Source organism: Hippocampus zosterae, chromosome 15, assembly GCF_025434085.1.
Source record: "Hippocampus zosterae strain Florida chromosome 15, ASM2543408v3, whole genome shotgun sequence".
Classification (NCBI taxonomy): Eukaryota; Metazoa; Chordata; class Actinopteri; order Syngnathiformes; family Syngnathidae; genus Hippocampus; species Hippocampus zosterae.
Window position 1 is genome coordinate 7738685 of NC_067465.1, and position 15787 is coordinate 7754471.

The following is a 15787-nucleotide window of genomic DNA, read 5'->3' on the forward strand; positions in this document are numbered from 1 at the left end:
ATAAATGAGGACTCACCATTTCACATTCCAGGAGGTCAGAAAGGGTGGGCCGGCGAGAGTGGGGATCGTAGGTCACATTATGCAGGAGAAGGCACAGCAACAGAAGCACACATTAAAAATGCAATCAGAATCAGATTGTGTATTCATGCCCCAAAGCAGAATGGTATAAAACAGCTAGTACAGCACCTCTACATGTACTATGATTTATGTGCATAAATTAAACAGACGAATAAAAATATAGTTTATACCTGACTCTTCCAAAAAAAAACCCCTCCGGGCTGTGTTGGGGTCTTCTGGCAGAAGAAAGGAGTAGGCACCTGTAAAGTCAGCTGCATTCACTTTACAGTCAGGAGGAACCAAGCCGGCCTTAACCACGCCCCCTCCTATTCTCAAAACGCCCCTCTGCGGTGCTCCAAAACAGGCACTCCCACCCCCCAGTCACAGCGGTACAACTATTTAAAGACGACTTGAAGGAGCGCTGCAAAAAAAGAAAGAAAATCCGCTGCAGATTTTGTCCACTAGAGGGCAGTCATGCTGCGAATGAGATACAGTATTCATACGCCGTGGAATAGGGAAAAAAATTCTCAGACACATTCATTCCATTTGCTGTTCTATGGTTGTGTGACACATTCAACAACAGTTAGCAAGTAATTTCATTGGCACAGTCAGTCCATGAATGATGATATGCAGTACATCAGAACTGAGACTTGAAGCATATCACTACGCCTCACAGGAATCAGCATGTATTGTATTGTATTGTTTTCTAGTACTATCCCCAAAATGTTTTAACTCTCCAAGTACCACGACCATGACTAATGTTAAAACACATTAGCGTAATTCACCAAAATGTCCATAAAAATGAGAGAGATTCTATTCTTAAAAAGTATTAATACTATTGTAACTAACTAAAGTTATGCGGTTTGAAGATTAACACTGCACTTGAACATAAAACCTGGACATAAATAGTTGATGAATTAAAATCTGTGTCCCACATTAAAAAAAACGTACCCACATAAATGTTGAACCACCCCCGCCCCGAGTTATTACAGATTAAATGCAAATGCACTTCAATTGGAAGTTAAAAACAACTGAACTGTACTGTACTTAGGCAGTGCTTCTTTCACATACCACTAGAGGTAACAGGCGGACAACTACTGTTCGTACCTCGACTGCACTAAGAATCTCTGTTCTAAACTGTTAATTTGGCCTACATCAACATGGGATTGTTAAAACTTAGCTTTGCAAAGGTGATCCATATTTCCAGAAATAACATTTCATTTGGAGTATGAATGTTTGCAGTGAGATAACTGCAAACCTCCGGGTGTGCTCATGTAATTAAATGACACATTCGTGGAAGAACAGGAGTGGACACTCTGCTATCATGCTAATGAGGCTAACAAGTACACACTCGCCACGTCAGGTGGCTTCCCTTTGCATTCCTTGAATCTATTGCAAATCTATTACAAAAAAAATCAAGTCTCTCAAACTTATTTTGTTATCTTTTAATGCTTTTCCATGATGCAAGTGAAACTATTTGGCGCAAACAATCTACTTCGCATTCGCTTGTGCACAATAGGACGCTAGTGTTAGGAGAAGAGGGGCCAAAAGGGGAGGGTTGGTGGGGATTGCAGTTGTAGTTCAAAAGTTTGTCCACCATGTAGTGAAGTGTGCAGAGAAGACGCCGTCCCCCTCACAGAGCTCCACGCTGGCTCCTAAATCAAGCGTCTACCTGAGTTTCATCTTGACAAGTGTAGACTTTTAAAGTTTGATGCTACAGGTGCTTCAGTCAGTCGCCTTCCAGTAACGTCTGTGCTTGTAACAAGCTACAGTCCGCCCCCCCGACCCTCAACTGCAATACCAAAATCAAAGGTAAAATCCAATCCTGCATTTTGTTTTAAAGTCCATTCAACAATCATTAGTATTGCTCTTGCTACATTGAAAAAATAGAAAACTCACATCTGAACGGTTGAGTTGTGGTGTGTGCAGAAAAGGAGGTGCCTTGCCCTTTCAATCTTCATGGTCTCGCTTCCGGAAAATATGAAGCAAAGACAGATTGTAGCTCCTTTCACACTGGCCATCTCTGCAGGCATTTTCTCGCTCTCCTCCGCGTCAAGTACAGTTGTGTCATCTGCGAATTTGCCAGCTTCGTAGTCTCAACGATTAGTGGAAAGGACCACCACTTTGTGTCCAAAGCCCGTTACACACTGCCCATATAAACTTTTTTCCCAGCTCACTGCTATTTGTGTAAGTTACTGGGATAATCATCAGGTGAGGTAAACCCACACTTCTGATGGCATTTGATGTAGTAGATGAGTGGCAGAATGGCAGCTATATGAAAAGGACTATCCCCTTGGGTTAAAATCTCTTTTAACACTGGCCATCTATGGTATTTTTGTTTTGTTTTGTTTTGTTCTGCTTACTATTCTGTATGTTGGGAACTAATGCTAAATGCACCGGTGTTGATGTCAACCGGAAATTAGTTGGTTTCAGAGACCTAAAGGTTCCACAAAGCCATTTATGTGTTGTCTTACCCACTTCAATCAGCTTTATTCTAAATTCGCTATTCTATGTTCAATGCATCTCAGATTGCAGTTGTCCCACAGATTTGTTGACTCCTGACATAGTATCGAAGGAAGCATTCCTTTGCGCGAACAGCCCCATTTACGATGCCGATCTCAGCTTTTTCCTGGCTTGCTGTCCTGCGTGTAGGCTACAGATGCTGGTGGGTTCACTTCAACTTGTGAATTTGTCGGCTCAACAGTTGGACAGTGTGAAAGAGGCTTTATGAGAGTTTTTAAGGGCTTTGAACACAGGTGCCTAACTCCGGTTCAAGAGGCGACCTGCCCTGCATGTTTTATATTTCTCCCTTCTCTAACAACTCTTAATTCACTTGACCAACTAATCAGCAAGCTCTGCAGGAGCCTGATAACAATCCTGATCATTTGATTCAGCTACATTGGAGAAGGGAAAACATTCTGGATAGTGACCCTCAAGGACACCTGCTGCTTCGAATTTGCTAGCTTTCAACAAAATATTTGAGCTATAACACCAGTTGTGTATAAGGATCAATACCCGAAACCCACTGGCCACACTCCCTTTTGTGGTGAAAGCAGTTGTATCTGTCTGATGCTAACCATGCATCTAATTATCTGAGGGTGTGAACCTACGGGGGCTATGTGGATATGGCCATATACCAGAGCTGAAGAAATGCCGTTTCAATGGTTAACAGTGTGAAAGGGGCTTCCAAGAGTTTCTCAGGATTCCTTTTAGGATTCTGTAGAAGTGCTGGGTATCGCTTGTCCCTTGCCTTCCTGAGCATCCTCGTCCACGGTTGCCACCGTGTCCGTCACTGCTACTTCCTGCTCGCCGTCCCTCTCGAAAGAAGTATCGGGTGCTTCGAAAGACTCGCCCCCAAGATCGCTTAGTTTGAAGTAGCCCTTACTGTTGGAGCGCTCCAGGCGGGGACAGCTGAAGCGCCTGACCCGCTCACTCTGGTGGCACACGGTCACCGACAGGCTGCAGCGACGCGCTGACCTCGGAGGGTCCGTGAGTGAGTTGAGGGACAGGCGTGAGCCCAGCGCCCTGTCGACCGGGGACGGTGGGAACAACTGGGGCGGCTCAGGGGCAGGTACGGCCTCGGGCAGAGGAATCGTCTTTTCTTCGTCACCCTGCGCTTCCTCGTGGTTATCCTGCGCCTCGATGACCACGTCTTCCTCCGCCTCGCAGTTATTGAGCTTGATGACCGGCAAGGTGAAGGCGTTGACCGAGGAGGTGACGATGGAGGTGGGGTCCCACTGGCGGGGCTGGGGGGCCTCTTCGCTGCCGTTGCTGTAGTCCTTGTAGATGCTGTACACTGTGTCAGTGAAGGTCTGTACGTCCTTGGACCAACTACGTGACGGACGCCGGAACACCTCGTCACTACCCAATGCGGCAGAGGAGGGCCAGGAACTGCGGCCCGGCAGGTGGCTCCCCGATGAACCCTCTGCGCTCTTGGACTGGGTGTAGTTTACCAAACCGTTGAGAGGTGAATACTCCTTGGAGCGAACGCTGTGCAGGTCTATAACCGTGGAGTAAATATCCCTCAGGTTGATGATTTTAGTCTTCTTGTCACGGTTCTCGTGAAGGACAGCATTGGCGCAGATGAAGAGGAAAATCCCGATGCCCATCACCAGTGGTCCAAAGACTTTGAGGTTGTCGGAGTACAGGTAGTTGTCGAGGAAGCCGCACAGAAAGCCGCAGTGGGCATGGGACGGAGCCAGGTTGCTGCCGTTGGAGTTGCTCTGGTTCAGCAGGTTGAGAGAATCTCGGCCCACATTGGAGGATGCGTTGGGGCTTTGGGAGTAACTCATCCTGCCATGGTGCACCCCCGTCCGGCGCCGTTCTTGATATTTCTCCTGGTTCTGGCTGGGCCAGTACCCTAGAACAGCCATGGAAATGCCCACCATGAGGACAAAAAGCCCGACGGCCGCTACCAGGCCAGCAGGTGAGCATAGGTTCAGTTTGCCTTTCACTACCACCACGTCATTCTTCTTCTTCTTCTTTGATTTCCGTTTCTTCTTGTTCTCGGCGCGGTTCTTGGAGCGCAGGGAATCCTGGCGCCGGTTCATACGCAGCAGGCCGCCGGTGGCAATCATGGTGGCGCTCGGGGAGCGGGCTTGTCACTCGACCTGGAGGGGGCGGCACAAAAGGCAGAACATGAGGTTCGACATCGAGCAGATGGCAGACGCTCGCTGTAAACTATAGATTATATGCGTAATCCTGATTTATCACAACGGATGGATGGATTAGCAAATGAGGTTCCGCCAGCAGATGTTCAGAGGGAACTATTGTTTATTATACTATATATATATATATTCTACTATGGGCGGCCCAGTAGCCCAGTGGTTAGCACATCAGCTTCAAAGTGCAGAGGTACCGGGTTCGATTCCAGCTCTGGACTCCCTGTGTGGAGTTTGCATGTTCTCCCCGGGCCTGCGTGGGTTTTCTCCGGGTGCTCCGGTTTCCTCCCACATTCCAAAAACATGCGTGGCAGGCTGATTGAACACTCTAAATTGTCCCTAGGTGTGAGTGTGAGTGCGAATGGTTGTTCGTTTCTGTGTGCCCTGCGATTGGCTGGCAACCGATTCAGGGTGTCCCCCGCCTACTGCCCGAAGTTAGCTGGGATAGGCTCCAGCACCCCCCGCGACCCTAGTGAGGATCAAGCGGTTCGGAAGATGAATGAATGAATGAATGAATGTATTTATCCATTATAATAAAAAGTAGAGAATAAAATGTGATTTGCTTTGGTCATCACTGAACTTCCCAGGAGCACAACACACTCAGACCAAAACTTGGCATTTACACAACCTTCTGGGCAGCATTCACATAATTATGCACATTTTGTCACTGACAAAGCGGTTACGACTCTGAAGCCCCATTTGTAAAATGATTATATATGAAGCAATCTTGATTCTTACAGCTGTTTTTTTTTGGAGTGACTTCCAATGTGCTTTTGCCCCATGGTGACTCACTCGCTCCACTGCCAAGTGATATTTTAAATTCCTAAATAATAAAGAGCAGTACTGTTTGCCATGAGAGATCATCAACTTGGCGGCGGGAAATGATCCAGTTTCATTTAATTGGTCCAAAATTATTTATTTATGACCAACTGTATATATCTTTGTCAATATCTCAATGCGAGCGACAACTGCCGACAGGCAAAACGATTCAGAGCTTTTCCACTAGAAGACAGAAGGTCCAATTAACCTGGGTAACCATTTGTTGCCAGTTATACAACGGAATGTGTTCAACGAAGCCGGCCCAGATTTTACACCGAGTAACTTCATTTGTGAGTAAAATGAGATGAGATCATTGATTTTGAAATGTGTTTTGAAAGGAAGGTTAGCCCTTCTTTTTTGGAGTAACATATTTGTCATTGCAATCCTTGAGAGAAGCATATCAGACAGTAGGTGGTAGTACTACTGGGTCACCTTCTGCTCGGTGCTTTTCACACAGAATGGGGGGGGGGAGCCTGTAAATTTCCCCATTGTGGGACGAATAAAGGACATCTTATCTTATCTTATCTAGCAACCAGTGAATAAAAAAAAAATCATGTAGACCACCATTTTTTAAATGTTTTACATCAAGTTCCACAAACAAAAATACCCGGTTCTCCAAACACTGCCATCGTGGCAATATTGAGTACATATGATAGATTGGGGAATATGGATGGGAGATTCCACAATTACTTATACCGATTCAGTAAACTGTTCCCGATACCGATACTGATGCTGATACTTCACAACATGTCGCGTAAGAAGAGGTGCTCATCACATGTGCTCCCATTACCCATTATCATCTTTGTCATCATAGTCCAATATCAGGAATGCCAGTATCGGCTTCTTGACCCACTCTTGTTTTGATCAACGCCATTGGCACAGGGACAGAAAGTAGGCTCGAGATTTCCGGCAACCATTGACACAAAGTCAACAAGTACAGCCTCAGGAAGCGCTTTAAAAGCGTATATCATGCAAAAATAGAACTGCAACTGTTTATTTTTAGCTTTAGTGGGCGAATCACTCCAGTTGGGTTTAACCTCCCCGGCGGTAAACGCACCACCTCAGCTATATTAGTCATCAAAAAGCCAATCTGATACCACTGGATCTATACGGCGAAAAGAGGGAACAAGGAGTGCTTGGCTGTCTGGCTGCTGCTACACGTCTATCTGTATGTTTATCTAAATATCCAAGTCGGGCCTTGGCAGCCGTGAGTGGATGTGATGTGTCCAGACAGGAGGCCAGCGGGAGTGTTAAGCCCACCTACGCCCTTTACGCCCTCCCACCCACCCACCTTCCTGCTCTCTGAGCGAATCAATCTCAGCACCAGGTTGCCTTGAGATCTCTCACACACACACACACACACACTGTATACCCTCACAGAACAATGCTCATATGTTATGGTTACGTCGCAACACTGTCGTATTGGAATTCGCGAGGTTAGGCCACATTATTAGGTACACAAGCACAACCTGATGCCATGTAAATATATATATATATATATATATATATATATATATATATATATATATATATATATATATATATATATATATATATATATATATACTTTTTTTTTTTACAGTGGTAATACTGCTCACTTTTGACCGGCGCTGTCATATATATTTGAGGCTTACTGGGTGTAGGAGGAAACCGTAGTGCCCGGAGAAAACTCACGCAGGCACGGACGGGGAGAACATCAAGTCAAGTCAAGTCAACTTTATTGTCAAATGTGCTCTATGTGCAACATACAGCACAGATGAAATTTCTTTCCTCTCAACCACAGGAGAGATAGGAGCCATGAACATGAGAACTCCACACGGTAAGGCCGCAGGCGGAATCGAACCCTGCACCTGCGCACTGTGAACCGGACATGCTAACCAGTCACCAGCCAGCTTTTCCTAATAAACATACTGTAATAATTGGAGACACACGCATGCACACGCATGCAGTTGTTTGTAGGGCAATAATAATTGCCACTGCCATGCATTTCCTGTGCCCATTCTAAAGACTGAGATCTGAGGACGCCTGCACCAGAAGGAACAGCACAATTTTCAATTCAAATTAAAATAAAAACATATTTTTTGTTTTTTTGTGCGCAGACTGGAACAGATTAATTGCACTTCCATTAATTTCTATGGGGAAAGATTATTTGAGAGTGTTTCGGGTTACGAGGGTGGTCAATGTGCGAATGAAAACGGCATCTACAATTTACAAAACGACAGAGATCGCTCAACTTTTTACCAATCGCCTCCTTCATATTGTGTCTTCTCCTATTTTGCCCATTCTCATCTGCTTACCACGTCGTCCATGGACAATAAGCGCACTTAGAGCAGCATCTCCGTGACATCTGTCAATCAAAATCTAATTTGTGAAGGCAAATTATTCACATTTGACCTCATCAGCTTGTGCAGGCAAATCTAATGGAGTGTCTCGTGCACACATGTAGGGGCGTAATTACTCTATATCAACCTTATCTGGTGATTACACCATCATAATTAATCTGGAGATGGGCAAACTACTATCTAGCTTCCCGAAATATGTATTCATGTTTTTTTTTAAATTGACTTGGGGGAGTTAAATGAAGGGGCATCTTTAGTGGGTGTGGACCGTTTTGCGTGTCTGCAACGCTGCTTGGTTCGGGTCGGGTCTATATGTTGGAAGACGATGAAGAAGAGGAGGAGGAAGAGGAGGAGGAGGGTCGGAGGGGGTCTTTAATTTAGCGCGATGTTGCACGCGTATGTTCCGTTGACATGTGTTTGTGTCTGTTTCCCCTCCGAATGTGCTGTATATCTGTGAGAGCGTGTGTGTGTCGAGCTGAAAATGTCCAGAACCGAGGCTCCAAGCACGACCGAATTTGGGAGCACAAGACGCGGCAAAATAAATAAATAAATAGATTTTAAAAAATAAAATTTAAAAAAAGCGCACACATCAGCTGCACGCGCGTGAAACATTAAATGCGTGATGAAAAGAACCGCGAAAAAAACAAAAAAAAGTTCGGCCGCATCGCTCGGAACCGCGGTGCATTCAAGGTCTTCCATAAATGCGGCACGGGCACTCCGATCCAACATGGTGTTTCTTTTAAAACCAAAAATAAAAATCATTTGAGTTGCAATTCGAGATGGATGTAAATCGGTTTTACCTGCTTAGAAATTGGGGACATCCTCAAAAGGTGGCATCATCGTCGATGTGCGCCACTTTGGTGGCGGTGGAGCTGCAAGGCAGAGAGAGAGAGAGAGAGAGAGAGAAAGGGGAATCGAAGAGGGAGCGAGGGAGAGAGAGATCCGTGCTCGCCACAATGGATGCGCCTCAAGCTCAAAGGCAAAAGGAAGCAAAGCAAGGCAAGGCAAGTCAGGCGAAGCAGGGGCGGGCCGAGCAGGAGAGGAGATGAGAGGAGCTGCTCTCCCTGATGCCCATTTGTCATCTTTGACTTTTACGTATGATGGCAAAAATCCATTGTTTTGTCTCAGCAAATGCACAGTTAGAAACTGTAACATTGATTTTGTGAATGCAAACACTTTGCCTTTCTTCTTTCTACCCACAATCTTGCTCCTGTAGAGTGTACATTTCCCAAATAAAGGATATCTTATCTTATTTGTTTATTTAAGAACTGATATAGCATTTATTTAGCACTGTGTTTCCATTATTATCATTCATTTCTTTATAAGCCGACAGTATATTTATCAATGTGTGTTTATGTTGGAGTCTGTTTGATATATCCTACTATCCCTTATAATAAAAAATCTTATTAAGATTGTTATTATTTTCATTGGGCGGCCTCGGTAGTTCAGTGGTTAGCACGTTGACTTCACAGTGCAGAGGTGCCGGGTTCAATTCCAGCTCCGACCACCCTGTGTTGGTTTTCTCCGGGTGCTCCGGTTTCCTCCCATATTCCAAAAACATGCATGGCAGACCACTCTAAATTGTCCCTAGGTGTGCGTATGTATGGTTGTTCGTGTCTGTGTGACCTGCGATTGGATGGCAATCGATTCAGGGTGTCCCCCACCTATTGCCCGAAGACAGCTGGAGTAGGCTCCAGCACCCCCCGCGACCCTAGTGAGGATGAAGCGGTTTGGAAAATGAATGAATGAATGATTTTCATGATTATTTTCATTGTTATTATTATCCTTTCAGCCATTTTCTAATCTGTGTATCCTCACAAGGGTCGCGGGGCGCTCTTTTCGAGCAGTAGGCAGGAGAGACGCTGAATTGGTTACCAGCCAATCACAGGGCACACATCGACGAACAAGCTTTCACCCTCACAGTCACACCTATGGACAATTTTAGAGCGTTTCATGAACCTGCCATGCATGTTTTTGGAATATGGGGAGAAACCGGAGTACCCGGAGAAAACCCACACAGGCACGGGGAGAACATGCAAACTCCACACAGGAAGGCCGGATATAACTGAGATTGATGGTCAGCCATATTCAACACGAGTGAAGAATTATGGGAAATTGACTGACAGGTTCTATCATTTATGAGTCAATAAAGTGGGAAAAAAATCAATTCTCAGGACACTGCAACACCCCGAACTGGTCGCCAGTCAGTTGCAGGGCACATATAGAGAAAAACAAGCATTCACACCCACATCCACACCGTCACTGAGTGGGAACCGCTTCTAGGCTGCCCACACACAAGTCAGGCGAGTGTAACACTACATCATCAGTGAGATTTAGCAACACATGTAGACTACTTGCAAGAATCTCGATCCTATGCAAAAGGAGGAAAATCATTGAAGATTGACACACTTCTGTTTGTCTGGATGAGCAGCAGAATCAATTCAATTGAAACATTAAATACACAAACCGTTTAATTAGTTGACAATCTATTTATTTATGGGATTGTTTTTTTTGTCATTTGGTACTCGGTCGCACAGTAAGAATACATAACTTGCATTACTTTCGTTTTGACTCTGAAAGATGTTTTATTTTGAAAAATTACCGGATCCTCTGTTACATCCGTCAACAATGTCACTTTTGACGCAGGTCAAGGCACACTTCTCAGTCACATGATACCTTACTGCTAAAATGAAACCCGGGAGCTAGCATAGCAAAATGAATAAAAAAAACAAACGTCTTTGCGAAGGGGAAAAATCCCTCGCCAGGAGACAGAAGAAGGCTAAATTTAATAGACAGTATAAGGAGTCCTACGTAAAATGCGGATTTATCTCAACAGGAGATTCCCACTCACCAACCCTTCTCTGCGTAACACGTGGCGATGGTGAGTCGCATTTTTCATGCACTTTGTATTTACGGCGTATCTTATTTTGAAAGAACGTTTAAACATTACCATAGCGACCAGAGAGTGTTGCGGCCAGATAGGACCTTCCTCGTGTTTATTATTATGTTTCGAAAATACCACCGTTTTCATGCGGGTCATATCATATTATTTTGTTGTATTTATCCGTCACACCTTAAAGGCCGGCTCCTGAAAATATCGTCTGACATTAAACCGGTCCGTGGGACAAAAAAGGTTGGGGACCGCTGTTCTAGACTAAAATATAGAATGGCATTCCAGTTCACTTCAGTGGAAAAATAGGATTGAGATACCAAATCCACACCCATCACACATCATGTATCATAACGGGACATGTCTGCTCCTTGCCGCATTCCGTTTTTTTTCCTCTCTAACCCAATTACTGCCCTGCTCCATTTCCAGCCGTGCTCGCCTGCTGTCAGAGACGCATGGCTGCCCCCGACCAACCTCCCCCAAAACGTCTACCTCCCTCCGTGGCCCGCATCGCTCGACTGGCCCCCTCCGTGCATCTCATGAAGCCGGACGGATGGAACTCGCAAGGACTTGAGGTGTTTGATTTACGAGCAGGTTACACAGCGAGCACAGACTGCATGCGGCGATGAAGGTCAAGCCTATTGAAGCGCTTTGGTGAAGCTACTCGCAGACATTTATGCTGGCCTCGCGGGATTTGTTGACACATCCAGGAATGCGGCACACTGGGAAATAATCACTGGGAGGCTGGCGTTGACTTATCCGACTGCCGCTGGAGCGGATGAAATAAATCCACAGTGTGAGACGCATGTGACAATTAAAAGTTCCTTCCCCGGCGAAGGCCTTACTTTCTAGGCCGGCTCAGGTGAATGTAATTACACCAGGACGTCTCGCTAGTAAATTATTCAAAGTCATTACGACAAGTGGGAAAAGTCCACAGAGTCAAGTAGTCCTGTTCTCTTTGCGACTCCCCAACGCAGATTCCACTATCAGTATTACATCACAAGGCGCCAAGGACCAATTCATGGTAGGAAAGATTTTTTTATTTTTGGCAAGCCCGCAACCAATCGTTAACAGCCAGGGTTGGGGTTGCAGACGTATATTTTCGCCACTAATGTAATCGCGAAGGATGTTGGGGGGGGGGGGGGCAACGGTGCTCACACATATTGTAGATTAAGCCGTATAAACTGTACATATGTATATTAGTGCTGTCATGTGATTAAGTTTTTTTTAAAATGAATAATCACATAATTTTTCATAATTGTGGTTAATCACATTGTTCTACTTCTATGAAGCTTGTAACAAATATTTTAGTTTTCTAAAACCTTGAAATTAATGATCAACTAGAAAGTATTGGGAGATTCAAAAACTGTTCTAATCTTCTTCCCCGATCCTTGAATGCAATTCTCCTGCAAAACGCAACAGCTGAAGAAAACGATCAAAACTGACTGACAGCATTACTGGCATGTTACTTGTACAGTATTTTTCTCAGAGGAACAAATTTTCAAAACTTCTCACATTCAGGTTCAATTCTGAACATAAACAGAACACTCCAGCAGCTTTGATTTCTCTCTCTCTCTCTCTCTCTCTCTCTCTCTCTCTCTCTCTCTCTCTCTCTCTCTCTCTCTCTCTTTTAACTGCCCAAATATGACTTTTCTTGTAAAACTGAATGTAAAAGTCTATCCATCTTAGTGAAGTATGCTGTGGGGAAGAGATGGTGCTTAAAAACCACACAAGCGATATCATGATTTTTTTGATCAGAAGAGTGCTTCAGAAATTGGGAGGCTGAGTCTGTATTTTTGTAATTGGGGACGGAGATTGGGCTAGAGAGCGCATCCAACTTTTGCGAGAATTCTCCATAAAAGCTGAGTTTGCGCGGACTAATTAGAATCCTCATCAGCAGGATTCTCTTGGCCATGTTTGTGTTTCGTTTTCTTTGAGTGCAGCGAGGCCACAGTTGTGCAATCAGGGAATTATTCTCGCCTGGCCGCCAAGACGCCAGTGGAAACAAAAAAAATAGAGTCTTCTTTCATCTCTATATAATATAGGTCATCTCTTCAGGGATAAACAACAAACATCAAATGAGACGGGGGGGGGGCAAACTTTTCCTCATGTATTGTATGTGGGCAACATGGTGAATGCGTGCTTTGTGCTTTCTGCCTCTCTTCATAAATTACAAGTTTTAAACTGGCTATACCAGTTTGCATGTCAATAATGATGGCGACAATAGTCAAATAAACAATTTTGCATGTACATTTAATTAAAAAAAATGTTAGCTGGCAAAATAATTGTATTAATGCATCATAAACAATTATATTTTAAAACGGAAATTGATTATTTTATGATTCAAAATAGTTATTTTTAACCTGAAATAACTAAAAAACATAACGCATCGATTAAAATAAATAAATAAACAAATATATATATAGTTTTGATATTTCCTACATATTGCACATGTATACTACATTTAAAAAAAAGTCCCATTGTGATAAATAAAGGAGATGCTTTTATCAAGAATTACGTCATTTTTTAAGAGAAAATTCAATTAAAGAGAAGCTTTTGGGGGAAATTTTCTGGTCATATTTTTGGTAAGTCTAAAAAAACCCACACAAATTCTAAAAACATGCATATTAGGCACATCAAAGCCTCTGAATTGACTGTAGTTGCTGATGCTGGTCTGTCTCTACATGCGCCCCGTGAATGACTGATGACCAGTCCAGGGTATGCCCCGCCCCTCAGCCCAAGTCAACTGGGACAGTAACCAGGTCACTTGTGACCAAATGTAGATAAGCACTAGAGAAAATGGATGAATACATTTTCCAAATGTCTTCCTTTCTCTTTTCTGTTGCCTTTGGAAGAGGAGATGGGTGCTGGGTTACCATGGCAACCGTTTCACAATGCTCGGCAAACTACCTCAGAACACGTTGCCTTTTTATCTGGGCCTCGGGGCGTAAGTGACGGTTGATGAGGGGATGGGGGGGGGGTTATTTCTCTTGCTCCTCAACATGCACACTGTGCAAAACAAACAAAAAAAAGCACAGTGGAGATTAGGCGGGAAAAGTGATGATGTAGGGGAAATGTCGGATTGACACAATCTGCTGCTGAATTTACATACAGTATTTTTGACGGCTTGCGCGGGAAGTTGGCCAGGAAGCCTGTCTTTGTAAGTGTGTGTGTATGCTCATATTGGAAAAGGCCCAATAAGCAGAAAACAGAGCAAGATCAGGCCCTGGCTAGGTGGGGGGGGGGGGGGGGGGGGCTGTGTGGAGGAGTTGGCTGCCATGGATACGGCGTCACCTGAGCAGGTTAACTTGTTGCTAGCTCTGACCTTTGGTAGCCTTGCACCTGTATCCTTTCGCACGCTTTTGAATTGAACCTCATGGTATCAAATTAAACTGTATGGACTCATATGGAATTATATACAATTAATTTGTAGCATACCAATTTGTACTGAATTCATCAAATGGTGTCGAATTGACTTTTAATGCAGCAAACTGCATTAAACAGAACTGTGTCGTATCAAATGGAATTGTATGGCATCTTCTTGTAAACTGTATTGTACTGAAACTGCTTCCTACCAAATCAAATTTGTTGGTATCTACTCGTAAGCCTGCACCTGGATGGTATCAAATTCTAATCTAACACACCCTACTGAATGTAACTGGTTTGTAGCACATTGAGCCCAATCAGATAACTTATGAAACATTTAGTCAGTAAAGGTTTTGTATATCATTGAATAGGCTAAAAGTGAAGTCACATTGCACCATGTGGTATCACATTGCATCGTACTGTATCGCCGTATCATCTGTTTCTCAAGTGAACATGAATCGCAAATGAGAGCCACATATCTTATTTGATAGATTTGTGATGAGTTTTTTTGGCCGTTTACGTCGCGGCGGTCGACCTGACACAGACTCTTGATTGCTTTTATGCGTAGCAGCTTTTAAGCTGTGGCTCATCTTTTCACATGCTAATAACTTCATCAACATTAAAGCTCACCAGTGTTATTAACCTTCACGAGTGGAAGGACACTGAAATTGCTAGGAGATACTGTCGCGAGAGAGAGCCTTTGTCAGTGTTTGACAAGTAGTACACATGGTAATACTGTCCAGAGTCTCAAAAAGCTCATGGCAGTGGACGGCGAGCAGCAGAAGGCAGTGATGTAATGCTGCGCTTGAGCATATCCGCCACAGTGGCAGCACACAATACCTATCGACTATCTGTCATCTACGCACCTTCATGGGGTCACGGGAGGGTCGATGCTTTCACTGGCAAACGTTAGGACAGGAAACACATATATTTATATGCTATTGAATTGTGTTTACTTGGTATGGTATTGAATTGAAGAGTATGATATCAATGATAACGAACCGTATCAGAAAGTAACTACATATATTGTATTTCCCTGTATTGGATTTCAAATGAATGTATCAAATTCAACTGTATAGTTGAAGGGACTGGTATCGAACAATAATATATCATATCAAAATCAAGTGCATGGTATCTACTTGTATTGAACTCTGACTATTGAATTTAATCGACTTAACTGAACCAGACGGTATTGAGCTAAGTGTATGACACTCCATGTACCACTTGAATTGTATGGTATAAAATCGTATCGGGAGTAAGTGTACTTTCTATAAATTTGAAGTATATGGTATTAGCTGTATGGTACAGAATTGAAATGCACGGTATCAAAATGTATCACACTGAACGGTATCAGACCAAATTAACTGCATGGAAATTACTTGTGTCTTATTGAACTCTACGGTACTGAAATGCGTCAAATTAAACCGTATGTCCAGGGATGCTACTTTTCCCCACGCTGGGAGGAAGACAAATAGTGGTGGCGGGAGGGACAAATCAACAAAAACAAAGGAAGGTGACCGTTAGCTGGCACGGGCCCAAATGCCGATTCATCACCTTTCGCACCGCCCTCAAGAACGCAAACCAAGCAAGCAGGCGACGCGTGTCTGGCGGGGGGAATGAGCGATGGGCTGCGTCGCCTCCACTGCATAGGGAGA

General features: G+C 44.0%; 1 protein-coding gene across 1 annotated transcript; it reads right to left on the reverse strand.

Annotated features, from left to right (window-relative positions):
• Positions 1-1487: 1487 nt before the first annotated feature.
• Positions 1488-8957, reverse strand: LOC127616602 (transmembrane protein 200A-like). Its single transcript, XM_052088301.1, has 2 exons — positions 8677-8957; positions 1488-4667 (listed from the first exon to the last, which is right to left on the reverse strand). Exon 2 carries the CDS (start codon positions 4632-4634, stop codon positions 3267-3269), a length of 1368 nt encoding a protein of 455 aa, XP_051944261.1. The 5' UTR covers positions 4635-4667; positions 8677-8957; the 3' UTR covers positions 1488-3266.
• Between the last annotated feature and the right edge of the window lie 6830 nt (positions 8958-15787).

Excerpts from the sequence above, each read along its gene's own strand:
- LOC127616602 (XM_052088301.1), bottom strand. The coding sequence starts at position 4,634 with ATGATTGCCACCGGCGGCCTGCTGCGTATGAACCGGCGCCAGGATTCC.